Raw genomic sequence first — 14,560 nt, 5'->3', positions numbered from 1 at the left:
ATGTATATATTTGGAGAAAGTAGACAACCTGTGGTATTTAACTAATAGACAGATTTTTGACATGCAGGATAAAATTACAGACGTGCTAATTTCAGTTTCCTACTTTAAATTCTTAATTAAGGATTTATTCGGTCAAGACTACTTTTGGGACAAAACAGCAGTCTGTAGTCATTACATGCCTTTCAAAAAGATAACAAGGGCTATATAATATGGAGCATACCGAGTCTTTTCACTGGAGTGGTCCTTTACATATTTAAGTTCACCAGAGGTAAGTTTGTTTTTGTATTTTTAATTTTTTTTCACATACATATATTTTAATGGGGAGTTTTAGATGTGTTGCGTGTGGTACTTCAAATACCCCAGATATGTACTTTGAGCACAGCCATACTCTAAACATGTATGCCTTGATCAGGTGTTTGAGGGCCAAATATGCCCTAATTTTGACATGCGTCTTTGCTTATTATATATGGTAAATGGCAATCTGTGTCACCATGCTGCCAAGTCAAACATTGACACTATTTCAAACGCTTTCAAGCTAGGTAACCCTACCACTAGCCAACATTAATGCTAACAATATATTCCAACAATTACCCTAATCCTACATTATCCCTAGCCATAACTTTGCTAAAGGTTTTCCTTGCATTTACAGTACTCTGTACGCACTCTGTACTGTGTAATGTTGCATGAGACAGATCTCCCTCTCATGCTGCAGCTCCTGAATTCTGCAAGTCACACAGGGATCTGTGCTGGGCAGCTCACCACTGATCTCTATTGGCAAGGTAACACGCAGAAAGACAAGATTGGGGTATTTTCAGACTGTTGGTCTCACTTTCTATGAGACATCCTGTGAATTCCCTCAAATTCTGAGATAATCACTGTGGCTGAAGGCAGTCGACAATGATGAATTTGGCTTTATGCAAAACTCACTTTGAGCTCTGCATACAGCTCAAAAGTCAGTCTGAGGCTACTATATATGATCCCAGATGACAAAAGGTAGCCCTAGGTATTGATAGAGCATTAAATCCCTGGTCACACCTAAAATGCAGAATATTCCATGCCATCATACGGCTTTTAACCCCAGACCGTTTTTTAATTTTCTTACCATTAAGGGCCAGGGCAGTTTTCAAATTTCTGCGCTGTTTATGTTTAGCTGTAATTTTCCTCTTACTCTTTTACTGTACCCACACATATTATATACAGTTTTTCTCACCATTAAATGGTCTTTCTAAAAACACTTTTTCATATCATATATTCAACTATAAAAAAAAAAATATTATAAAATATAATGGAAAAATTTAAAAAACACTTTTTCTAACATTGACATCGCAAATCTGTTGCACATCTACAACCGCCAAATAATACCCATGCTAACTAGTTTTTAAATTTTGTCCTGACCCAATGTTAACATGTTCTTAGCTTTTTTTTTTTGCAAGTTATAGCGCAATAAGTACAAGTAGCACTTTGTGATTTCCAAACCATTTTGTTCAAAATTAATGCAAGTTACATTGTAAGACATATTTGTCAGGAATCCCTGAAAAACCCTTCTCATGTATATATTTTTGTTAAAAGACGACAACCTAAGGTATTAAACTTGGGGTATTTTGACTCTTTTCATGCAACCATTTTACCACCAATCTATGCCAAATAAAAAAAAAAATAATGAAAAAAATAATGAAAAAAATCACCAATATTTTTTAAACACACATAGCAATTTAAAATACATGTACTCAGAACTTAAAGGATTACTGCCAGAGAACACCCCAATATGTGTGCAGCAACATCTCCTGAGTACAGTGACACCACCCATGTCTAGGTGTGTGAGGTTCTCTGTGGGCTAAAAGACCTTATTTGGAGGGTGCGCATTCCAGTTTTCCAACTTGGAATTTTCACAGCTGGTCATCATGCACCCATGTCCTTTTTGGGACATTTATGAAGATGGCCAATGAAATTTACCCCCATCAAACCATATATTTTTGAAAAGTATACACCCTAGGGTATTTAAAATGGTGGTATTTTAACACTTTCCATGCGCTAATTCTACCACCAGTCTTTGTCAAACTTTTGGGTAGTATTTTTGCAGGTATTAGGGGGACTGCCTGAGAGCTCAAGCAGGCCCACTGCAGGCACTGCACAAGCCAGCTGTTCCGGCCATGTGATCGCAAGGACCCCGCGATCACATGGCCTGGGAGTGCCGAATCGGGCAGTGGGGGTCTGCCTGAGCTCCCAGGCAGTCCCCGGGATCGCCAGCACGAGATCGCCAGCGATCAGTTAAGTACCGATCTACTAAATGACGTATCAGGTACGTCCGCGGTCGTTACCAACCGTTTTTTGGCTGACGTACCTGGTATGACACCGTTCGGGAAGGAGTTAAAGGCCAATATTTTTTAGATTGGCCATGTAGACCCCCAGATGTTGCAGAATTACAACTGTTTTGAATGTAAAATTACCACGGAAGTAAAAACAAATTTGAGGATCTACTCGCTCTCTCTCTCTCATTTCCCTTGCATAATTCAATAGTTTTAATATTTTTTGTTTCAGTGTTTACCTGAATCTGTTGATGATGAGAAGAAGTTTAACAGCTGATTTGCTGGTACAGCTAGAGATTCTGTTGCTGGCTTCCTTTTCACAATGTTGCTGGAAGAAGATGTGTCGTTTTTGTTATTTATCATATGTGGATTTGTTAAACCTACAAAAATAAAATAAATTCATTACTATATTAAATAAAGTCTGTAAACCGTAACTTCAAAATAAAGCATTCTGATAATGGCACATAATATTGCAATTTAAAAAAAAAAAAAATATTTTCTTACTAGGACCAACCAGTTTGCTCAATAACCGTTTATATTATATAATTCAAAGTGAACAGGTCATAGTCTTCCTGGGTACTAACTTATTGTGTACGTAAAAGTACATACATTTTTTTTTAAATTAAATAAATAAAATAAAATAGGACAGGACATTCCAGACACAATGTTTGCAAGAACGCATCTTAAAGAGCAATATACCAAAAAAATGCACTCCACCTCCAATTGGTCACTGCACATATCTATCGGAATCGGTGTGACTGAACTTCCGAAGAATTACTTTAAAAAGAACACTTTGCAGTGTGTAGCGGAAGAGACTAATAAAGAAATGAATATAAGTAAATGTATATAACAGTTTGCAAATCCTACATTGTTGAGAGTTTATTAGGTGTAAATATCCTCATATTCAAGATTACAGTCTGTACCGCTTTGTTTCATCCAATCTACTTGTGTAACAAAATGTGTCACTGTCCAAATATTTCTAAATTGGACTATAAATATTACTGAAAACTAACAAACGTCAGTTTGACTAGTAATGGCTGACAAATCACATAAACGATCAGTATCTCAGACATTTGCGGGAATATAACAATATATTATGAATGATGCCTAGATTATTTATTTCATATCCATTAATCTTGCAGGCTGAGATGATGGAATCAAGCAATATGTTTCATTATTTCGCACACAAAGTGCATTAAAGCTCTTTTTTTTTTTTTTTTTTTTTTAAATCACACAATCTCTCCACAGTAAAGAGACACTTATGAAAAATACAGACACCAAGGCAGCACTTAAAATGCTGTTCCGCAGGATGAAGAATATATACATTTATAGTGATTTTCTCATGCAAATACGACATGGTGGCACCAGGTTACTACTATTCTATCTATAATGCATGAATTTGATGGGAAACATTTGGATTTTTTATTAGGATAGTGGTCTATATCTATATCCATAGAACTAAGGTTTAATCTACAAGTGTTGTGTTTGCAGAGAGGGTGTGTGCATCTATTCACTCTCACAATGAAGAGTCCAGCAGAACATGGGAACCTTGCATAGAGAGACAATAGGGGATACTACAATCAGTACTGTAGTAGTGCAAAGGTTCATGTGCAGCACAAATAATCAAACAGGAAGTTATAGTATGTATATGGAAGGTAGGTATGGTATTAAAAAGGAACAGTATAGGGTCAGGAACACAAACATGTTAAAACCACAATCTAGCCCTGTCACGAACGTGGGCTATTGGCCCAGCCGAGAGAGTGGGGAGAGTGTGGAAGTGAAAGGGTTAATGACAACAGACCCCTGGTTACCTGTTGCTAGTCCCAGCAACCCCTGCAATCCCATCTACACTAACACCCTAGTACACACTTTACTGCCACCACCAAGACTTTATATCCGGGCGACTTAGGTTACCCCACACACAGCGGAATTAGAAGATCACAGCCTTACTTCACTGATCAGACATATATAATGAACCCTTTTGGTAACATGTTTACTTGACCGTTCCGCAGAACAGTGAGCTCATAGAGAACAAAGGCACAAGCTGATTAAGTAAACATTTAATCTGACAAAAAGGATTCATAGTGCTGTGTACAAATATACAGATATAAATGACATACAGAAACACAGATACATTGCAAAACCATCCATAAAATAAAATGGGAGAAAATCCTTACATATATTTACCCCTTCTATATATACATCTTGTGGGAGATTCAGGTGTTACAGGTCTCCAAGTAGTTGTTGAAAAAAGAAATCTCCTCTGGATAGTCGAACATTCTCATTTTATACCTTAAGCCCTTAGTGACCAAGGACGTATCAAGTATGTCTGACAGAATCATGATCGCTTCCAGCAGCTCTAATGGTATTGCAGAGATGCCTCGCTGCAATACCCACTCACTGCCAGGCCACCGGAGAACACCGGGTGATCGCTCCCCCTGAAGTGATCACATCCGGGTTGCTCCATGTGGAGCCCGGAAGTGAGGCAGAGCATCGGAAGCCATCAGGCAGTCTTCGGATGCTCTGCCTGTACGGAGTGCCTAAAAAAAAAAAAAAATGAAAAAAAAATATTTTTAACCCCTACCTCCCGTTCTCTCCCCACCATGTGCTTCCCGATCGCTGCCGTTTCCCCGCTGGCTATCGGTCTTCTTCTTAAGGGGGACTGTCTGCGCTCTAAAAACATTTACATGGCCGCGATAGGTGTCCATAGTGCTGCCAGCAGGGGGACTGCCTGAACTGACAGGCAGTCCCCCTGTTGATGAAAAAAGTTTTAAAAATAAAACATAATAAATGTAAAAATAAAATAAAATATATACATACACCCACACCGAGAAAGACCCACACACCGAGACAGACCCAGACACACCCAGACACACACATACATACATACACACACACACACACACAGTCAAGAGCTTTTTCCTAGTTTGTTGCAAAATTGGAAGTGCTTCAGACTGGGTTTTTTTTTTGGATCAACAGCAAAAAACAAATATGAGGTTGGCTGAACTTGGACGCAAGTCTCTTTTCAGCTATGTAACTATACAGAGACACAGACAGGGGCACACAAAAGACACATACATACAGACAGGGGCACACAAAATACATACATACAAAGACACACACACAGACAAAAACAGACACACATACACAAAATGTTTAAGTCACCCTCCTGTTTCCTACCTTTTAGGGGCTGGAGGGTGAACGTCCCTGGGGTCCAGTGGCAGCTCAGGTTAATGGGAGTCAGAGTTCCTACTCTGACTCCCTTTCCTTCCTCCCGCGTGGCTCTGTGTATGCTGGAAGGAGTGACGGGGCAGTCACTTCCTCCCAGCATGTGATGTCATCACAGGGGGCCCGGTTGCGCTGTTAAAGCGCTGACCGGGCCCCCTAAAAATCCATACCCATTGGGTGGCCCTACCACCATGGGCCACACGATGGGCCCCTTGAACGGCAAACCGCCGGGGCCACAAAACATGATGGCGGGCACCCGGTTGCAGGGGTCAGCAGGGCGGCCGGGCCTCCTGGATGTACGCCACTGTATCTATGCATAATATATACATATATAATGTCATACTAAGTATTTTTTTATTAATATATACATATATTAATATAAAAATACACTTAGAGTAAAATTACAAGTATATATATATATATATATATATATATAAACATATATATATATATATATATAAACAAAATGTTAAAAAAAATTATATATATGGAATTTTTTTTTTTTTTCATTATATATATCAAAATACACTTAGAATGAAATTATATATATATAATATATATATATATATATATATATATGTATATCACCTTAAAGGGACACTATAGTCACCAGAACAACTACAGCTTATTGAATTTGTTCTGGTGAGTAGAATCATTACCTTCAGGCTTTTTGCTGTAAACAATGTCCTTTCAGAGAAAAAGCAGTGTTTACATTACAGTCTGGTTATAACTTCACTCGCCACTCCTCAGATGGCTGTTAGAGATCCTTCCTGGATCATGGCTGCCTAAAATGCATCCAAACATTCAGTATCTCCTCCCTCTGCATGCAGACACTGAACTTTCCTCATAGAGATTCATTGATTTAAAGGAACACTATAGTGTCAGGAAAACCGCTTTGTTTTCCTGACACTATAGTACCCTGAGGGTGCCCCCACCCTCCGGGTCCCCCTCCCATGGTGCTGAAGGGGTTAAAACCCCTTCAGCTACTCACCCTTTTCCCCCGCCGGCTCCCTTACCTCTCATCCCCCGCCAACGTCAGCATCTTTTTCTGACGTCACCGGCGCCAAATGCGCATGCGCGGCACTGCGCATTCAAAGTGTCCGTAGGAAAGCATTTTTCAATGCTTTCCCATTGACGCTCTGCGTGATTGAGGCATAGTATGCCTCAATCATTGCCGATGGCGCCTCTAGTGGCTGTCCAGGAAGACAGCCACTAGAGGCTGGCCTAACCCCAGATGTAAACATAGCAGTTTCTCAGAAACTGCTATGTTTACATCAGGCAGGGTTAACCCTAGAGGGACCTGACACCCAGACCACTTCATTGAGGTGAAGTGGTCTGGGTGACTATAGTGTCCCTTTAACCACCATTGACGTACTACGTACATCCGACAAAAAAAAAAGTAGTTATGGACAAAGGCTAATAGGAGCCCTGTGATCACGGTTCTCCTGCAGCAGCTCCAGCCACCCCGGCCCTCCAAGCCCTCACATTGCCGCAAAAGGAGTCTAAGAGATGCCAGCAGGGGAACTGTCTGTCCCCCAGGCTGCTAAAAAGTAAAAGAAAAATAAATATATACATATATATACATACACACACACAATCACACACATACATACATACATATTTAGAGATTATAGATATATATTATACATATATATGTATATTATAAAATAATGAAATCATTTTTTATTATACATATATAATGCATATATCTGATTTGATATATACACATATATATCAAAATACACTTCTAATGAAATCATGTATATGCATTATATGTATATTATAAAATGCTTTAATTATAATATATTATACATATATAGGAAATAATAGTGTGTGTGTGTGTAATATATATATATATATATATATATATATATATATATATATATATATATATATATATATATATATATTATGCACACTATAAGTTGAAAAAAATGCTTTATAAAAAAACAAACAAAAAAAAAAACAATAAAAAGCTTTTGTGACTAAGTGGCTACTACAAAAAACTGGAAATACCCCATTTGGAATACCCTGGGTTATCTACATTTGAAAATGGTATGCCTTGATGGGGTTACCATTTGGTTTCAAAATGCAACACACACCCAGCAAACCAATCTGGCAAACTGAATTGGGCAAGCCCTATATTGACCCTGTAGCTTTCCAAAACACCATAAAACCTGTACATGGGGGTATTGTTATACTTGGGAGAGTATGAATGTTTAAAACAGTAAAACTTATCACGACGGTGAGATCACCAGTAAAAGTGCAGTTTTTGTGTCAAAAAAACATATATGAACGTTAACTTTGGCAAGCGTTTGTGGCTACTACAAAAGACTGGACATACCCCATTTTGAATACCGTGGGTTGTCCACTTTTGCAAATGGTATGCTGTGATAGGGTAATTTTCATTACTGGGCTGCTATACGGTCTCAAATGTAACATAGGTCCAGCAAACCAATCTGCAAATTTCAATGTGCAAACATGGAAAAGGGGAAAGCCCTACATTTGACCCCTGTAAGTTTGCAAAAACCCATAAAACCTGTACATTGGGGGCACTGCTGTACTCAGGAGATGTTGCTGAACACATCCGGGTGTTCTTTGTCAGTAACACATAACAGGAACTGAGAATCCATGCCTAAAGTACAATGTGAGAAAAAAAAAAATGACTACCCAAAAGTTTGATTGTTAAAATACCACCATTTGAAATACCTTAGTGTGTCTGCTTTTCAAAAATACCGTATTTATCGGCGTATAACACGCACAGGCGTATAACACGCACCTCATTTTTAGAAAGAAATTCCAGGAAATTTCCCCCCTCATCCCATAGTATTCCCCCCCCTCATCCCATAGTATTCCCCCCTCAACCCATAGTATTCTCCCCCCTTTCCATAGTATTCTCCCCCCTTTCCATAGTATTCTCCCCCCTCCCATAGTATTCCCCCCTCCTCCCATAGTATTCCCCCCCTCCTCCCATAGTATTCTCCCCCCTCCCCTCCCATAGTATTCTCCCCCCCTCCCCTCCCATAGTATTCTCCCCCCCTCCCCTCCCATAGTATTCTCCCCCCCTCCCCTCCCATAGTATTCTCCCCCCCTCCCCTCCCATAGTATTCTCCCCCCCTCCCCTCCCATAGTATATAGTATTCTCCCCCCTCCCCTCCCCTCGTATTCTCCCCCCCCTCCCCTCGTATTCTCCCCCCCCTCCCCTCGTATTCTCCCCCCCCTCCCCTCCCATAGTATTCTCCCCTCTCCCCTCCCATAGTATTCTCCCCTCTCCCCTCCCATAGTATTCTCCCCTCTCCCCTCCCATAGTATTCTCCCCCCTCCCCTCCCATAGTGTACTTTCCTCCCCCTCCCCTCCCATAGTGTACTTTCCTCCTCCTCCCCTCCCATAGTGTACTTCCCCTCCTCCCCTCCCATAGTGTACTTCCCCTCCTCCCCTCCCATAGTGTACTTTCCTCCCCCTCCCCTCCCATAGTGTACTTTCCTCCCCCTCCCCTCCCATAGTGTACTTTCCTCCCCCTCCCCTCCCCTCCCCTCCCCTCCCCCTCCCCCTCCCCTCCCCTCCCCTCCCCTCCCCTCCCCCTCCCCCTCCCCTCCCCTCCCCTCCCCCTCCCCTCCCCTCCCATAATTACTTACCTGTCCTGAAGCGTGGGCCGGCTTCACACCGTGCACCGCGGAACAGGAACTTTAATTTAAGGTTCCGGTTTCCGGCGGGACTGAAAGGAAGTGTGCACACTATTGTGCACACTTCCTTTCAGTCCCGCCGGAAACCGGAACCTTAAATTAAAGTTCCTGTACCGCGGTGCGCGCTGTGAAGCCGGCCCACGCTTCAGGACAGGTAAGTAATTATGGGATATCGGCGTATAACACGCACCCACGATTTTTCCCCTATTTTCAGGGGAAAAAAGTGCGTGTTATACGCCGATAAATACGGTATATGGTTTGATGGGGGTAAATTACATTGGCCGGCTTCAAAAATGTCCCAAATAGGACATGTGTGCATGATGACCAGCTGTGAAAATTCCAAGTTGGTCTGGAATGCGCACCCCCCAAATAAGGTATTTTAGCCCACAGAGAACCTCACACACCTAGATATGGGTGGTGTCACTGTACTCAGGAGATGTTACTGAACACATATTGGGGTGTTCTTTGGCAGTTTTCTGCACATGTATTCTTAAATTGCTGAGTGTGTAAAAAAAATAATCAATTATTTTATTTTTAATTTGGCATAGATTGGTGGTAAAATGGTTGCATGAAAAGAGTCAAAATACCCCAAGTATAATATCTTAGGTTGTCTTCTTTTAAAAAATATATACATGAAGTGAAGTGTTATTCAGGGATTCCTGACAGATATCAGTGTTACAATGTAACTCGTGTTAATATTAAAAAATATAATGGTTTGGAACTAAAGTGCTACTTGTACTTATAGCCCTATAACTTTCCAAAAAAGCCAAGAACATGTTAACATTGGGCATTTCTAAACCCAGGACAAAATTTAGAAACTATATTAACACAGGTGTTTTTTTGGCGGTTGTAGATGTGTAACAGATTTTGGGGGTCAAAGTTGGTAAAAGTGTTTTTTTTTATTTTTTCATCATACTTTATAATTTTTTTATAGTAAATTATATATGATATAATAAAAATAAGTATCTTTAGAAAGAGAAAAACTGTATATATGTGTGGGTACAGTAAATGAGTAAGACGAAAATGACCGCTAAACACAAACACTGCAGAAATGTAAAAAGAGCCCTGGTCCTTAACAGTAAGAAAATTGAAAAACGGTGTGGTCACCAAGGAGTTACATTAGTTGTTTATAAGTGGGCAGATCCCTGGGTGGATCAGAGGGGTTTGGCCTGGCAGTTTATTGCCCACACCATATTTGTGTTGTCCTTTGAAGAAACCAAAGTCAAAGCATATGCACCAATACCTTTTACAACACCCTATGTCCAGCTCTGGTGATAGTTATCTAGTAGTTTTAGGACTTAGGGCTGGCGTTAGATCAAAGGCTATAACAAAGGTTATTCCAACATGTACAGAAACAACTCATTATATATTAAATGCCAACTCATGCTTTGGCGTGATAAGCCCCCTCTGTCTCCCCTTATCGCTAAATATGGTAAAATCTTACATTTATTCCAGGCTGTTGCTGCTGGCTCTGCCCCCGATCTGCCTCCTTGGCTGACAATCAAAAGTGATGATCTAAGTAAATCACAATGCTTTCCCATAGAAAAGCATTTGATTGACTGAGCTTGTCAAGGAGGCAGATCATGGGCAGAACCAGAACAATCCAAACACAACCCAGTTAGGAGCAATATGTATTGATATTATGCCTTGTGACTCTTTTACCCGATTACATTAGCCTCTTGCTAGTTAGTACAACTAAAATAAGATTGTATCAGTGCAATTTGATACATTGTAGTCTCTACATTTGGTTACATGTATTGTTTATGTATTGTTGCATCCTTGATGTCTATACACTTCCACAGTTGTAAGACCTGTTCTCTAGGCTCATTGAGGTTCCCATCAGGTATGTTTAAGATTATTAGCTTGGTTATCGTTGAGTATTATCATGATTTCCATCTAATGGCACTCCCTCTGGTGTTTTACATCTGGGATTGCTATCATGTCAACTAAACCACTTTTTCATCATACCTTACCAGCTCTCATCTCCCTGCACTATTTAACTTTAAATATGTACAGCTTTTGTTATCCTGATGAAAGTCCATGTGCAGACTGAAATGTTGATAACTGCCTGCATGATGTGTTAAATATAGCAGAAGAGAGGGTGTGTGCCATTTACTGAAATCCAGATAAGTGCAATAATATTTTTGGAAAAACACACACTAATTTTTTGGAGCACGTGTGGTTGGTAAAGCAGAGTTAAAACTGCAGGGCTCCAAAATGAGCAAGAGTACCATGAATAAAGCAAATTACAATTTAGATTGGAATGCTGGTAAATACAAGCTTATGTTTTAAAAATGATAAATCACTGTTACCTAGATCCTCATCTTTATCTCAAGAAGTTCACTCAAAAGGCCTAAAGCTGCAATTATAGCTTTGAAGTCTCCCAAGAATCAGATGAACAAAAGTGATTCTGATAAAGTGTTGCTTAATAAACCTGAGTGCTTATTCCTGGAGAAAGATCACTGTCTAGATGTCAAGAGGCATGTCTGATAAAGCTTATTCTTCCTCCTTCTGAATCCCAATAATGCCAAGATCAGTGTCAGACAACACATGAAGCCTGCTTTAGAGAAAATGGTCTCATATAAATCACATCACAAGTCCTTTATTTATTTGTTTTTGTCCTAACATATTTTATTCTTCAAGTAAAAACCATTTAATAAGAAAAAAAAACACCAAATAGACAAAGTCGAACAATTAAAAAATAAGTGTCCACATCTGTATTAGTAGCATAGATCTCAGTCAGTGACGATAAACAGGGAAACTGGCCAATTTTGAGATGCTATATTTGATGAATACAGTAAACTCTTGTATCTAGCACCATTGTTGGCCTTTCCAAACAAACCAACCCAAAATTTAGGGTTAGATCAGTAATGACTCCATATTTAAACTTTTAGTTTTTTTTTGTTAGGAAGCCAAAGACAGGAGTTAATATTTAGGAATATGATTAGATTTAGGGTATCAACGATCAATGGTTAGGTTTAAGGTATCAGATGAATGATTGATTAGCATTGAAAAGATATATTTAGGAGCAAATATCAATCGAAAAATAAAGATAGAGAAAAAGATGAAGAAGTCGACAATGTGTTCATTTAAATAACAAAGAGCTGATTCCAGACCACTTTCATCTGAATCATTAACAAGAAGATTATTTTGAAAGGTTAATGAACAGAAGGCTTTTTGCCACTCCTACAAACAACTGAATTAGGAGTAAATCCGATAATATATATATATATATATATATATATATATATATATATATATATATATATCTGTGTTACTACCTGTGCACTTTAAAATGTATCAGTGCCAGGTGTCAACAATCAGCTTCTGCGAGAAAAAGAGACTGACTCAGTTTTGATAGCATGGGTGCGCTTGGACAGCTCAGTGAGGATTTCTCTCTGGAATCTGGATTTCCCCATTTGAGGTCACTAGGAAAGTGGGTGAAGCACAGATGGTTGTAATAAGGGGGAAAAAAAACAAACAGAAGAGGATTTCAGTGACAGCTTCCTAGAACACTAACCACCACCAGCAGTGACCTGGTTGCAGTTGGTAAGGTGCCAGGGTGTCCTTTTAATGGGCTTCAAAAAATTTCTTGGTGAGCTATACACAACAGAGAAAAAAATAATCTGAGCACCTAAAATAATGACATATGCATTCAAATCTGCAGATGCACTATGTATTTTAAAATGTACTTCATGTAATGAAACAGAAATCCTGTTATGGGTCAAATGCCACACTGTATGTTAGAAAGACATTATACAAACACAGCAAGTCAGGTAAGCAACCTGACAAAACTATGGCATATACTGGCAGCTTTGATGAAATACAGAGGCGGCCTTCCATTTTTTGAATAATAAAGGCCCTTCCTAATTTTAACCAGAGCCAAGTCTAAGAAAGCTGCAGTCGTGTGTGAGTCATTCAGTCCATGGGGAGCAAAAGGAGGGTGAGAGGGGAGGGAGGACTAGTGCGAGTATGTGTATAATCTTAACAGAGCCTGGAGCTTTGGAGAACGTAGACCACTTTAATAACGCAGGCCAGATTCATTAAAATCCCTGGCAGCATTCCAGCAGTGAAAATTGAAGCAGTATATTTATTGTATTTCGCTCAAATCTGAAAACGTGTGAATCATATCCCTCTGAGAAATGGAGGAAAGAAGTAAACAAATCTTAGGCGAATATGCCAAAGAAGGATATGATGAATAAGAAAAATACTGTATGCAAAGGTCAACGTTAAAGGCTGTATTTTACAGATATAAAAGCAGGGTGCAAAACAATGTTCGAATACAAGCCTGCCCTATGCAGAGCAGCCATTTTGTTTTAGTAAAGGAAGGTCATTAACTGAATAATCAAAAAATTAAAAATAAAAAAGTATCAAATGTTTGTAACACTTATCCAATGGATTTAATTGTTTGGCGAGATATAAAAAAAAAATACACAAACCGCAGATAAAAGCAGCATGTGAGTATTTTCGCTACCCAATTTTATTCTGCACATGTTATTTCCAGTGGTATAAATATGTATGTGAAGGATTAGTGTTTAGGAAAGAAGCAGAGAATGGCAAATTTTATTCCACTAAGAAATTAAATTAATTATTATATATACCGTATATACTCGAGTATAAGCCGACCCGAATATAAGCCGAGGCCCCTAATTTTACCCCAAAAAACTGGGAAAACTTATTGACTCGAGTATAAGACTAGGGTGGGAAATGCAGCAGCTACTGGTACATTTCTAAATAAAATTAGATCCTAAAAAAATTATATTAACTGAATATTTATTTACAGAGTGTGTGTATATAATGAATGCAGTGTGTGTATGAGTGCAGTGTGTATATAATGAATGGAGTGCAGTGTGTGTGTGTGTATGAGTGCAGTGTGTGTGTGTGTATGAGTGCAGTGTGTGTGTGTGTATGAGTGCAGTGTGTGTGTGTGTATGAGTGCAGTGTGTGTGTGTGTATGAGTGCAGTGTGTGTGTGTGTATGAGTGCAGTGTGTGTGTGTGTATGAGTGCAGTGTGTGTGTGTGTATGAGTGCAGTGTGTGTGTGTGTATGAGTGCAGTGTGTGTGTGTATGAGTGCAGTGTGTGTGTGTGTATGAGTGCAGTGTGTGTGTGTGTATGAGTGCAGTGTGTGTGTGTGTATGAGTGCAGTGTGTGTGTGTGTGTATGAGTGCAGTGTGTGTGTGTATGAGTGCAGTGTGTGTGTATGAGTGCAGTGTGTGTGTATGAGTGCAGTGTGTATGCAGTGTGTGTATGAGTGCAGTGTGTATATGAGTGCAGTGTGTATGCAGTGTGTGTATAATGAATGCAGTGCAGTGTGTGTATATGAGTGCAATGTGTATATGAG

At 39.5% G+C, this 14,560-nt stretch overlaps 1 protein-coding gene across 3 annotated transcripts in view; it reads right to left on the bottom strand.

The window, feature by feature from the left end:
• The window catches only part of SETBP1 (SET binding protein 1), a 174,892-nt gene that overhangs the window by 10,555 nt on the left and 149,777 nt on the right, over positions 1–14,560 (bottom strand). For all 3 annotated transcript variants that reach the window (XR_010090872.1, XM_063453846.1, XM_063453847.1), the window contains exon 4: positions 2,546–2,686. Coding sequence is in view for 2 of the 3 variants with exons in the window: in XM_063453846.1 (XP_063309916.1) it covers positions 2,546–2,686 (141 nt within the window). In the remaining variant the exon portion in view is untranslated. The remainder of the gene's footprint in view (positions 1–2,545; positions 2,687–14,560) is intronic.

The sequence above is a fragment of the Pelobates fuscus genome, chromosome 5, assembly GCF_036172605.1.
Source record: "Pelobates fuscus isolate aPelFus1 chromosome 5, aPelFus1.pri, whole genome shotgun sequence".
Classification (NCBI taxonomy): Eukaryota; Metazoa; Chordata; class Amphibia; order Anura; family Pelobatidae; genus Pelobates; species Pelobates fuscus.
This window is presented reverse-complemented; position numbering and strand designations above follow the sequence as displayed.